The sequence below is a fragment of the Natator depressus genome, chromosome 7, assembly GCF_965152275.1.
Source record: "Natator depressus isolate rNatDep1 chromosome 7, rNatDep2.hap1, whole genome shotgun sequence".
Classification (NCBI taxonomy): Eukaryota; Metazoa; Chordata; order Testudines; family Cheloniidae; genus Natator; species Natator depressus.
The window spans coordinates 112885020-112898632 of NC_134240.1; the positions used below are offsets into that span (position 1 = coordinate 112885020).

The 13613-nt window shown below is 39.1% G+C and overlaps 1 protein-coding gene across 39 annotated transcripts in view; it reads right to left on the reverse strand.

Moving 5' to 3' along the window:
- Nucleotides 1–1151: 1151 nt before the first annotated feature.
- TCF7L2 (transcription factor 7 like 2) overlaps nt 1152–13613 on the reverse strand; it is a 204118-nt gene continuing 191656 nt past the window's right edge. For 5 of the 39 annotated variants that reach the window (XM_074959337.1, XM_074959343.1, XM_074959341.1 and 2 more), the window contains 2 exons: nt 11156–11204; nt 3285–3509 (listed from right to left, as the gene is read on the reverse strand). In XM_074959337.1, coding sequence (XP_074815438.1) covers nt 3430–3509; nt 11156–11204 — 129 coding nt within the window. In that variant the 3' untranslated portion in view covers nt 3285–3429. Of the gene's footprint in view, nt 3510–7834; nt 7864–8679; nt 8753–9338; nt 9412–10537; nt 10589–11155; nt 11205–13613 lie in introns of those variants that run through there. The other 34 variants (XM_074959327.1, XM_074959333.1, XM_074959328.1 and 31 more) reach the window with 24 other exon arrangements.

Consider the following 13613-nt stretch of genomic DNA (forward strand, 5'->3'; position numbering starts at 1 on the left):
TAAACTTGCCGATTTAACTCATGGTGGTAAAAATGCCACAAGGAGTCCGGTGGCACCTTAAAGACTAACAGATTTATTTGGGCATAAGCTTTCGTGGGTAAAAAAACCCAACCCACAAAAGCTTATGCCCAAATAAATCTGTTAGTCTTTAAGGTGCCACCTGACTCCTTGTTTTTGTGGATACAGACTAACACGGCTACCCCCCGGTAAAAATGCCAGGATTCATAGCTAGTGCCAGTGCTGGCACTATCAACAATGGGAATATTTGGGGGTAAAATTATTACAAGAGATTGTAAAACAAGAGCATCAAAATCCCCCCTCCCCCCCAAAAAAATCTTGCTTTAGCACTGGACTATCATAGAAAATGGCCAGTATTTAAGACTTAGGGGTGAGATTTTCAAAAGCACCCAGGACCCAGCTTTGCTATTCTCAATGGGATCTGCTGGGTACCGAGCACTCATGAAAATATTCTTTAGTCCCTTTTGTTTTTTGATTGATAGAAACGAATGTCGGGGCAAGCTGGAAACTACCTTTTTTTCCCTTTTTTTAAGCAACAGTAGAACCTGGGAGTCACTCCCTCCAAATTGTAGTAATCAGCCAAAGTGCTCAAAATGCCCATTGTAACCAAAACCCTTTTTTCTTTCAAACACACAACATGTGTCAGTTCCTGTCAGCGTTGTGCAAAAGGGCAGAACACAGTCTTATGCATGTGTACCAGGTCAGGCTCAATTAGGGGAATTTCATCCCCTATGATGTGAAACTGACCTGATGAATCACTAGATTGCTGGGCTGAGCATATGGAGTTTGCTTTTAAAGTATAACCAATCAGACCTCTTTTCCCTCCAACTGTCAGAATCAAATGGGAGAATCATTATTTTCAGTTCATGTTATTATTTATTAATTGTATAATGCCAGCAATGAGCTAATTGCTTAACATAAAAGTGATTTCACTGCTGTTTCACACACACCCCCCCTCCACACATACCAGTTTGCTGAGCAAGGTAAAGGCTTTGTCCACTGAAAATGAACGATTACAGGAACTCAGCTAGAATGGCGTTATACAAATTGAAAATATTTCCCATGAGTGGAGGAGGCAGAAAATCGGAAAAATGTTCACGAATACCGGAATTTCTTTGTCATTTATTTGTTGAAATTTTGAAATCATTTCATCCAACTCTTCTTATCAGACGCATGCAAAGTGAGTCCACATTTTAAACCTGCTTGGCCACAATAAAATGCAACCAACACAGAAATGAGTTGACAAGTCGTTCTCTGCACATACTAAGTTGCTTTTATTAATCCAGAACTGCATGCTACAGATACTGTACAGCATGAACATTTATTCATTACAAAAATGGCTTCCAAACCATTAAAAATGAAAATCGGAATAAGAGCATAAAACGGAACAGTAACATCACAACTGTTAGGAAACATTCAAAGTATTCACAAAAAATGTTATAGTTAGCATCTTAATAAACCAGAGGAAAATCGGAGACAGTTTTACAATCGCTTCATGTCAACTACAATGGCACTGAATGAACAGATGAACAATTTTTCAGCTTTATACAGCGGGTTTTTTTTTTGTTTTTCTTTTTGCAACATCAACATGCCTAGGTTTTTTTTTTTTTTTTTTTGTTTAAGTTTGCTACCTACCTGTATGTAGTAAGTGTACATAGAAGTGGCAGTCTGATTTTCCCTTTATGAGAAATCTAATATACAGAATTTGGCCCTTAAGGGTTTATACCTCTTCATTTTAAATGCTTTCCGGACAATCTGCTACCAAACACGTCTGTTATAGGTGACATTAAAACTACATACATATCTACCTATGTAACATCACAGCAAAACATGATGAACAAAAAAATTACAGCATTTAAAAAAAATAGAGTTGTTGGGAGAAAGTTAAGTCACTGAGAATTTTGGCACATCAAAATTTTGCACACGGTCTACAGTTCTAATGTCGCAGGGAATTCAATTGCAGTTCTGAATGAGAGACACTTGGACGTTGCTATTTTTCAAACAGCGTTGCTACAAAGTCCCTTGCTAATTTTTCAAGTCTTTTTGTCTGTGTAATGGCTTTTAAAGCAATTTTTGTTTTTCATTTATTTACTTTTACACTATTGATCCTTTAAAATGCCCCTGCAAGTGTCCATTTGGTGGCAACTGTGTTTCATACAGGGAAAAAAAAAAAATCAAAACACCCCCCCCCGCCCCCGGAAAAATATATATATACACATTTATATATAAACTTAAAAACCTTGTACAAATGAGTTGTTATATATAAGATGCTTACACTAAGGAAAAAAAACTTTATACAATGTTTCAAGAAAAAAAAAGGGGAAAAAACATATTTAAAAATGGACAACATACAGATACAACAAGCAATCTCTAAAGCAATAAATACTACTGGTCCAATAGCGTTGTGATACTTTTTAATTGTTGAGTAGCATTCCCTCCCCCAAAAAGAACAACACCATGGAACGAGGTTTATTCACACATTTTAACCCTTTTGTTTCTGTACATTTAAACAATAACAAGTAACATCACAATAAAAGTTGCTTCACACGAGGAAGGGGGGAAAAGGTAGCGGCACTGCATTCGTTGTGCCCTTAAAGGTTTAAAAACCAGATGTACAATGATTGGTTCGCAAGCTCGTATTTAATACAAATAATAAAGAACCAACACCTTCTGCAAGGGCTGTTTCAAAATCGCTTCTTTTTTTTTTTTTTTTTTCCATTTTTAAAATCAGTCTTTAAAACTAAGCTATCAGAACTACATAACAGTTATGTATATATATATATATATATATTTTTAAACGCTACAAAGACTTTAAACAGCTGTTGATAAAAATTTTGGCAGAATCATGAGGCTTTCTCTCATCTACATATTTAAAAGGAGAAATTGAAATAACGATGGGTCAAATATTGACCAATGAACTCGATAAACAGCAACTAATGTAGCCATATGGCACAAATTAAAAAATAAAACAAAATTCAAAAAACCAACAAAAAGGACAAAAAAAAAAACAACCCAACACAATTTTAAAAAAAAGCAAGGGCTAAAGAGGCTAAAGCTATTCTAAAGACTTGGTTACAAGTGACAGTGGCTGGGGCTGTGTCCCAGCCAAAGAATTATGGGAATGCAAGGAGGATGTGGAAGGTTGGGCTAACGACGAGGATGGTGCTGCTGACAGCTGTAAAGTGGCAGGCGGATGATCCAATGGCCCGTTCTGACAATCAGTAGCAGACAGGGCGCTGGGCTTGCTAGCAGAGCTTTCGGTCAGGACTAAGGAGGACGGTGGCGGCATCATGGAGAGGTGTGCCAGCGGGTCGGGTTTCAATGTGAGCGAGAGGGGTTGTGTTTGTTCAGTCTGTGGTTTTGAGTCTCTTGTGGGGGAGGCTAGCATGTTAGGAGAAGAAGGAGGAGAGTCTAGTAAGCTTCCATCTGAAGAGGGTGGGCTGATGCAGCTGCCTTCACCTTGTATGTAGCGAACGCACTTTTTTTTTCTCCTAGAAACAGGGAGAGAGTTATCTGTGAATAAAGGGCAAAGACGCTAATGGAGAAAGGTATCTAAAGCAACAAGCCATCAATAAACTACCCTGAGCTCTGAACAGGTTACACCCAGAGCCTGCATGGTACTTAAAGGGTTGCTGGGTGTGTATAAGCCACTAAGTCCTCTAAGGAATTGGACTTTCTGCTACCGGACTTGGAGATGATACGGATTCTCTCTTTGTTCTCCTGTTCAGGCTATTTATTAACAAAGTTCAGATTCAATTTCTTGTAGCCCGATATACTACTTGTTTTCCTAAAAAGGTCAATTCTCCCTACAAAAATTTAACCCCGATAAACTAAAAACTTTAGAGAGCTAATAATTTATCATCATCGGCCTGTATCAAATTTTAAAAAGCTGACTGTAGCATCATGCACCCAAAGGCTGCTTTTAAGTGACTGACTTAAAGGCTTTGAGATACACCACCTTTCCGAGGCAGCAGAAGCTGTGGACTACCGCTCATATTTTTTTTTCTGTTAAAAACCACACCAAATCCAGAGTCAGACAGAAAGGAAATGTAATAGGAAGAACAAAAGGAAGGGAAATAAAAACAAAACAATAAAAAAAAAACCAGAAGAAGAACAAGATAAATGGAAAATGATTCAAAATAACAAGAATAACTGGTTGTATGGCCTGCAGGTTGTGGCTTGAAATTATTTTGTTTTGTTTTGTTTGTTTTGCCGGGAAGGAGTAGGTATTCTGGGTTGTTTTTTTCTGTATTTTAGGGACTATTCCTTTGAGAGGCCATTCGTGTAACTTCAAAGCAAGATTCAATCTCAGTAAGTGAACAGCACAACAACAGGTAAAAAGATGAGGAGCAACACAGAACTCAGTTCACACCAGGAATTATGGGAGTCTCACAAGAAATGCTGACTTAAAAAAACCCACCAAGCCAACAAAGATAATTTCTCCCTTTCTCTCTCCCCCCCTCCCTCCCCCCGCACCCCTCGCCACCCATTTTGGAGCAACAAAAGAAGACAGTTTCAGAATGCTTCTCTTGGCCGGATGTACGCAGAACAAAAATAATTAGGCACACCATTGAGGCATCTTGGCCAAAGTGGTGAAAGTCAAGCCACGCAAATACAGTTTTTCTACGGGAAGTGCTAAAACCAGTATCACACCATGTGATTCATTTGACAAAGTTCATTAAACTCGCAAGATAAAGTCAGCTGAGCTTTACAAGAAAAAAAAATGAAAGACTGCATTTCGAACTAATTCCACTGGATACGACAGAACAGTTAAGCGACTCGGCAATGAATGGCAAAAGGAGGTGAACGGAAATAAGGGTGTGTTTCCCAATTTATCATGCATGGAATATCAATGTCAGTGGGTGAATTCTCCCCCAGATCTAAGCAACTGCAACTCCATTCAAGTAAATGGATTTGCACCCTCTTGTATAGACGGTGGATTCGGCTCAATGGGTATTTTGTTGTGTTAATCCAGGTGGGAAAAATATGCCATCTCCCCTGCTTTGTCTTTGGTGCTAGTTTGTTTTTATTTTTTACTATGAGCTGGATCTGACCTTCTGGGTCATAGAAAAAGATATTGTCTGGTACTGTACCCCACCTCGCACCTGCTTCAAAGAGGGGGTTGGCAGATTTCCATGTCATAACACTCCCTTACCAGAGTCAGACAATAGACTGAGGTTCTGCTCAAAGTTCCACACAGAAAGGTAAATGGTTAGGGCTATGAGAGTTTTTTTAACCACGTTAGCCTGCAGATCAATACATGCTAAAAACTAAGACATTCATGCACTTAAAAATGTAAAAGAAAGACACACGCAAACACACACACAAAAAGGGGGGGAGAAGAGGGGAGAGAGAAAAAAAGAACAAGAGAAGAAAGAAAAGGTGAAGATGTCAGGCAGCAAACCATGCTTTATTAGGGCAAAGTTAAAAGATGGAAAAAGCAATTTGGTGGGCTCAAAACAGAACCTTGCTAAATTCCCCCATCAAATAACACTGGAAACCTGTGGTGTTAAGAGTAACTTTATTAACTGGTATGGATTAGTTCCACATTACTCGGTTTCTAAATTGAAATTGTGCAATGCTATCTTATCCACAGTTCAAACCCGGGCTTTTTTGTACCACAGCTGGACATTGGGCACGATGCCACGTTTCGGAACTGGCATGGCTAACGACCATGTGGAAAAGTAGGCATTAACGTTTAAGGAAGGTCCCAGGTAGTCAGAAATCTCAGTTTCTAGCACACAGAGGATTCAAATTCTGCTCACTTTACACACATCAGCTCTTATGAGGTGCTTATTATCAAATCATTGCTGACTTCGGTCCAATACTGTAATATTCTGTATGATCAACTCTGGGCTTTTCTTTCTTTCTTTCTTTTTTATTATTACTAGCTTGACTTTCGGCCTATGGTTGAGAGTAAGAGCCAGAGCATCTCATGGCAAAGCAGAATATGGTTAGGGCACCACAGATGTGAAAGGTCTTCTTGGCTTAAATGTTAATACCCTTTCTAAAGTCAAATTCTGCCCCAGAATAATTAAACCAATTGCCTTTCATTTTCATTTCAGCATGATGTTTCTCCATACTTCTATTAAATGTTCAATTCTTAATACTAAAGTGAAAGCTGGTAGTCTACAAACCCATTTACAAAAAACTTCCTGTTTAAAGGGAGGCCTTGCTCTAACTTCAGCTTCCCCTGGTATATTGTGTGTGGCTTCAACTAGTTTTTCCATGTTGAACTGGCTCTTTGTACACAGTGTATTTTTTGTGTATATTTGCGCAGCACAGAACACTCAATAACTAATTACAAACACAAGATAAAGTGCCAAATTCACCACAGGTGTAAATGGGCACAACTTTACTCAAGGGAGTAACTGTGGCTTGAGGGAAAGAACATAGAGCTAGGTCTTGAGTTCTAATCCCTTCTCTGATGCAAACTCGTGATGTGTCCTTGGTTTCCCTGTCTATAAATTGGGATAATAACACTATTTACCATCTCACAAGTATATTGTGAGGAATAGAGTACACGCAATGTTTTGAAAATGTTAAGAGCAATATAAATATTGTTACTGGAGTCAACATAGTGTGCCCTTTTATACCTGCAGTGAAATTGGCCCTAAAACAGCATCTTGAAAACTAATGACATTGCTGTTACCAGAAACGAAAGCCATGGATAATGACAAGGGTTTGCTGGGTTCCACCTATATGACTAAAGATGTCTCAGTTTCTGCCCCATTATCAAACTGCATATCTTATAGACTCTCTCTCTCAAAGATCCACTACAGAAAACTAACACTCTATAAACAAGAAGCTACAATGGTTGGCACCAGAACAAGAAATGCAGTGACCTATATTCTGCCTAATGAGAAAATGCCACAATACATGTAAAATAAGGGTCAATAAACATAAAGCTATGAGCTATGTCATTAAAAAGCGTTGTCCCAGTCAATGCTGATAATAAAGGTTGTCCCAACAAATAAAAAGACTCTGACCTGCAGCAACTATTTTTGAATAAAACTGAAATAATCTAAGGCAAAAAACAAAGACAAGAAAGGGCTTATTTCTCATCATACACAACTAATGCACTGCCAAAATGATAATCCTATAGCTCAAATGAAAAGCCCCTTTAATGATAAAATGTACCTTTAATAGTATGATGTTGACGTAAGTGGACAGAGAATGATAAATGACACAAACATGATGTAGAGCTAGTTCTTATAATCACTCAGCATACAAAGTTTGACACATATGAAATACATTATCTATAGACTACATAAGTATCTATTGACACTGTATACTAAATTAATCATGGTATAAGTTTAATTAAACACATTATAAGTGTCTTTAGCTACATAAGATTCAAGTATTCTACTTCTTCACAGTGTAAGTGGCTATCCAGTGCCTCTAGATTGGATTTCCTCCCCCTTTTTAAAGCATTTTAAATTGCTATTTTCAAAAGGTATTTAATGTATGTATTGACACTGACATTGAACATGATTGTCTTTGCACTTCACACACAACTCACAGTACTGAGCATGCTTCTAATGGAACTTATAATTCACCAAATGGGGAAGAATGCAATCTTTTAAAGACATTTTACAAGCCTTCGCTTAGCGTAATGGTTAGACACACAGTACATTGTCAATCCATGTTTGTGCTTGGCATCGAGGAAAACAAAAGGAGTGTGTGCATGCACATAATATATGAACATCTAGTCTATCTTCTAAATGAGATGAAGCACATGGCAAGGGCATGAATAAGCGGGAAAGGTGAGAGAGGAAACACTACATACAGAGTGTGGTTTTGGTTGAAATACCTACCATCATAATATTCCATATTCAAAGACTGCTTGTATTAGAACAAAGAAACAACAAATTTAACCAAATGTGGTTATTATGGGAAGGGAATGAGAAAAAGAAGTAGCTGGTATCCCTCCACCAAGAAACAAGTACCTTCTGAGTTATCCATGGAACTACAGATTTGGTATAAACCTGCAGTAGAACATGGGCTGCTGAAATTTGGGTTGTTAGGTGCCTTTTGCTTCCTGAAAACTGTCCTACCAAAGCTGCAGTTAGTTTTCTCTGGAGCTCATGTGTTTACAGCTCACTTTGCTGGGTTACACTTTTAAGAATTTCAGAAAAATGGTGTTAGAAAATGTAGATAAGTTGCATAGATATTTGCAGGATTGACATATACATTTTTAAATTTTGCAAATAGGCTAATGGCATGACTACAATATAAGCTGTAAACACTGGCTTGTATTTATATATATTTGTGATGAAAACACCAGTGCTGCAGATCACAGAATCTTTTAACCCTTTGGAGATAGTGGACACACACACATACAAATGCAGTGTGAATGTCCACCTAAGCATTCGTTTTGCTAACCGTCTGGACAGTGCCAGTTTTGTGTACCTCAGGGTTTGCTTGTTCCCAGTTCTACCACCAGGGAAAGGTTATTGGTAAAGAAAGAGAAGAAATGGCATTACATCAGCAAGAGAATTTAGCAATTAAATTTTGAGAATCAAAGATTATTAGCATTTGATGCTGTGGGAGAGAAAAGGTGGAGGGTGGGGGAAAAGGTTAAAAAAAAAATAAATCACACAAATGCACTGAGAGGACAGAATGCTTTTATTTCCCCAAAGGCCTAATTGGGTAATATACCTGCATGGTTTGCACCATAAACTCTGTCGGTCAAGCCCGAACAATGCCCGACACTTCTTTGGAGTATTTGCATCTGTTAGCACAAGGTAAACACAAAAAATACAAACACAATGGTGGATAGAGCTCATTTGGACGTGAAATCTTAGCTACAGCTACGTTTCTCTTTACTCGTGTCAGTTTTATTTGGTAATCTCCCCTCATACCAAGGGTATGAAAGAAAGAGGGCTTCCACACCGAGCCAAAGCAAACAAACAAACAAACCCTCAAATGGTTACGCTGTTGTGCATTTGCTTCACTTAGCCCACTGTCTGTAACACGTTCAATGCTCGCATTATCCAAGGGCCTTGGACATGTCTGGAGTATGCAACATTCCTTGAGAGAAGGCTGGGAGGGCGGGATTGTGTTTGCAGTCACGGATCAGATATGCTTAGGCTGATGCTGTTTTACAGTGGGTTTTTGGCTAGCAGCAGCAAGGAAAGAGGGGGGAAAAAAGGCAAAACCCTTTCAGAGAGATGATCATTCATGGCAGCGTCCCACTCCCTTGTGTCTTCTAGATCACAACACAGAGCTACAAAGCAACAAGGCAGGAAAAAAGGGGGAAAGTACCAAATAAACCAGCTGCAAATCAGCCATAGCGAGTCTGGGAAAACTATACACACCTGCAGGGGCCGCACCAGTTATTCTGTTGATCAAGGCCAAAGCGCGCTCGGCATTTCTTAGGAGCGCTCAGGTCTGAATGAGTTCAAGAAAGAAGCGAGCAGAAAAAGGAGAGAGAGAAAAGGGGAAGAAAAAAAAAAAGAGAAAGATAAAAATAAAAAAAATAAAAAAGGGAATAAAAATCAATGACCTCATTATTAATCGCAAAATATCGACGTTCGATTTAAAAGTTAAAAAAATAGTGATAATCACATTCTTATTCAACTCTTGAAATTAGCTGTTGCAATTAAAGCTGCAGTATCCCTTTGTAAAGGACTGTCTCTTCTCATTTAAACAACGGAGGGAAGTTACCGTGGTTTGTTTAAAATGATGGGTTTTTGGCATATTTTCTTCTCTTTTGGGGGGGGGGGGCAGGGGAAGGAAGAAAAAAGAAGCTAAGTATGGAGGTTAGCTCTTGAACATGCTTTTTTCTTCAACTCAGACAAACACACACAAAAGAGAAAAGGAAAAAAGGTATCTATTGGGATAATGCAGCTTTCAGAATAACATTCATTTTTTTTTATTTTAATTTTTTAATAATTTTTTCAACAACAACAAAAAAAAAAAGAAAAAGAAAAAGAATGGATAAGAAGCAGCAGACTGCAGAATGGGCATGTTAGCATCAGCCAGAAAATAAATGTAAAGCATGGGAAAATGCGCCGAGTTAGTCAAGCTAGTGAATTGTAATGGACAGTCTTGAACAGAAAGGCAAAATAAATAAACCAAAACCAAATGACATTAAAAAAACAAAAACAAAAAAAAAACCATACTGCGTAGACATGCTGATGTGAGAAGACTTAGTGGGAGCCGTGAAAAATGCCATTAGATTAAGGAGGTTCATTACTGATTTCCTTCTATTCTTTATCAGTCTCTTTAAAGAAATACTGCATATTCAATTTGCACAGTTAGTACAATTCTGAGATTTTTTTTTTACTGTATTATTATTTAATAGCAATGTAACAAAACAAAACAAAACAAAAAAGAACAAAAACAAAATTAAAAAAATACTACCAAACATATTATATAAATATATACTGTAAAAACGTGTGGATTTTTTCCCATTTAATGTCATAAGTGTTTAATGTTAAAATCTATCATGGCAGGAAAAAAATTAAAAAGCAGTTTATAAACTATTCAAAATGACTCAAAATGACATTAGCACCTGTAATCGGAGGAAGTGAAAGGCAAGGATTTAGGAAACATTCGCTGTGTTCTGAAAAAAAAGAACAAATTATACAAAGGCTTCAAAAAATTTTAATCAGGGCTTCTGCAAAATTGTCTATGAGATTGCCTATGCAGTATTTCTAATCGCCTACAGAGAATGGCAAACCTCCTTAATTTAAAATGGGCGCGATTTACCACTGTAAGGCATGCATCAGAACACACAGGTACAGCCCAAATTAATACCAAACACATACGCGCGCACGCATACACACACACACACGCACGCACAAAATAAGCGCACAACTTTATAACAATGGCATAGGCATTATAACTCTACTTCTGAAGTTAATGGCTTTGTAATTATTAAGAGCAAATTCAACTAATTTCACAAAATGCTTTACATGCAGTGATCTGGTTACTAGTTTTAGAAGGGCAGTAATAGGCAATTAATTAAAATGCATTAAACAAAAATAAAAGGCTGACTACAATAGGGATCAGATGCCAAAGAGGCCAGGAGAAGCCCATTCCTCCCTCCCTCCCTCCCCAAAACCTAGGAACAGAAGGTCAGATACTCCACTGTTCCACTAAGCAAGGTATATTGACTTATTTTACTTACCATTGGTCTCTCCTGGCTGCTTATCCCTTTTCCTCTTCTTTTTCTTTCCCTGCATGCAACATACACAAATAGAAAGGATTTGTAAGAACCCTTTTTGTAAGATGAGGCAGAGTGACACGAGGGAGGACTGTCCTGAAAGCTCACCCAACAGGGCTATGAATCACTGCATGGCAGACTGAGTGAAGGAGCGCACTTGTGGCTCTTGGTCATCTCAGGGAAGCTAGGGAAGTGACAGAGCCATGCGTCCAGGTCTGCCTGCTTACCTTGTTCTTAGCCCTTTATTCTAGTTGCAGAGCAGCTTCACCAGAGCCTGAAGTGTGAAGGCAGCGTCCACAAAGCGCTGTAAGTGGCCGAGAGAGGGTATGAGGGCTAGAAGGGGCAACTTATTATGTTAGCACGAGTTAATAAATCTGACACCTCTCTTCCCTCTGCCAGACGTAATGCTCCTTGGCACATTTCTATGTTGAGAACAATGGAGAGACAGAGAGAGAGCTCGACTTGGACACTGAGGGCTCCTCTACTGCAAAAAGTGACTATTAAAATAGACAAGGAAGCCATATTGACATGGAAAAGCTAACATGCAGGAGTGCCGGTTTTGGAATTGACAGAAAACCCAGCAACTGTAGTCGAGGGGAAAATAAAATCAAACATGTGCTTTATCTAAGACATTCCACAGATTCTGCCCCATGGAAAAACCAAGGAACAGTAGGGTTTTACTAACTGTAGGTCCTTTCCCAAACAGTACTTTCCAATAAGTAACTTGCTGTGTACTGTCAAAATCCAAGAGGATGAGATGGGTGGTGGTTGGGGTTTTTTGCTCTTCTTATACTCACCTCAAACAGCATGGGACAAGCCATGACCACAAAGCTACTGTGAATCTTGTGGAAACCTAATTACTATTTTGACAACGGGAGGGTTGTAAGGGCTGACTATGGTCCAGAAGAAGAAAAGGGGCTCTCTTCTCTAGTAAGTAACCTTTCCTTCCCTACTGTATCCCTCAGCATTGACCAATACAGCTTGCAGAGCAATACAAAGACTTCGAAGATTCTCAAGGCTGGAGCAAGGGGAATAGGATTCTTTCATTTTCATGGGCTCTCTGGATACCCAAGTGATGACTTCTAGGCCAGCAGAGTTGTCTAGAAGCAGCACAGTGATCTCTGCCTTTGGAAGAAGTGGGAGTAAGAGGAATTAGTGAAAAGGCACGAGGGAATCACTAAGGCCAGCAGTCTCTTGTGTCCAAGAGGAAACAAGCTTTATGTTCTCCAAGTAGGAACCCTGCAGCGCTTCTGAAGCCCTGACTACATCTGAGGGGAGGACAGAAAGTTCTCCTAGACATAGGACAGCTTCTCTTCAGTAACTTGGTCTGGCGCCCATCTAAGTGGTTAATTTTGGGCTTTAGCTCAGCATCTCCTTTAAGATGTTTATGCTCTACTAAGCAAAAATGTGAATGTTCTTTTGAAGCTGGAGTTTAAAAATCCTGTAGGGCTCCTGGCAAAGGGCCTCCGAACTTGTCTTTCCTTGCCTGTTCAGGTAGTAAACTGCCACCCTGCTGTCTTGGATGTGACAAGTGAAGTCTTGTTCGGGAGAACCTTTTGCTGATAGAAGGAAGGCTGTGTGTGCAGGCAGTTTTAATGGATATGCCCATAATTCTGTGGCCAAGCTACTGCTATTGGGGAATTATCTCAGCCACATCTCAGGTGATTTTCAGAGGGGGGTTGCTATCTTTGGCTATACTTTGATATAGTTTATGTAAAACTGCAGAGGCCATCTCTTTAACAGAGGACTGCTGGCGCCATTCCAGTCACTATACCTAAAGACTTTGGGAACAGAGAGGCGACACCTCGCTAAGCAGTCCGGAGGCAATACATCACACACACAAAACAGGGCTCAAAGTCCACTTTCATTTATACTGATGTAAATTCAGAGTAACTTCACTCAGTGGAGTAGCTCCACATTTACAACATTCTAACTGAAATCAGACTATTGACCCAGGCCTGTACATCTGTGGTTCTTATTTCAAGAGGTACTTGGATAGGTTAACAGACTGAAAAGGCCCCCAGAGTAGATTTATTTAATTTTTGCAGTATGTTTCAGAGAGAATTCAAGTATTTTTTTTTCCAGTTGGAGAAATCAGAGCAATATCAGACAAGGACCAGCTGGGACACAGACATGAGTCTGCTCCAGCAGCTCCTTTGCTAGTAAACACAATAAAAAGAGGGAGTGGATTCTGAGCCTCCTGACCACTGTACCAAGCCTTCAAGCCAGGTATCAAAGAGCTATAATTAAAAATGGCTGATGAGCATGTTTTTGCCAAGGATATTTTTGGTCCCTTATCAACATGAGCTTGGGAAACTCTGTTCCAAACTAATAAACACTGGAGAAAGATGCCAACAGAGTCCCTTCACAGTCTCTTAAAGGAAGAGGAAAAATCATTTAATTTCAAATTTCTGTACAATGG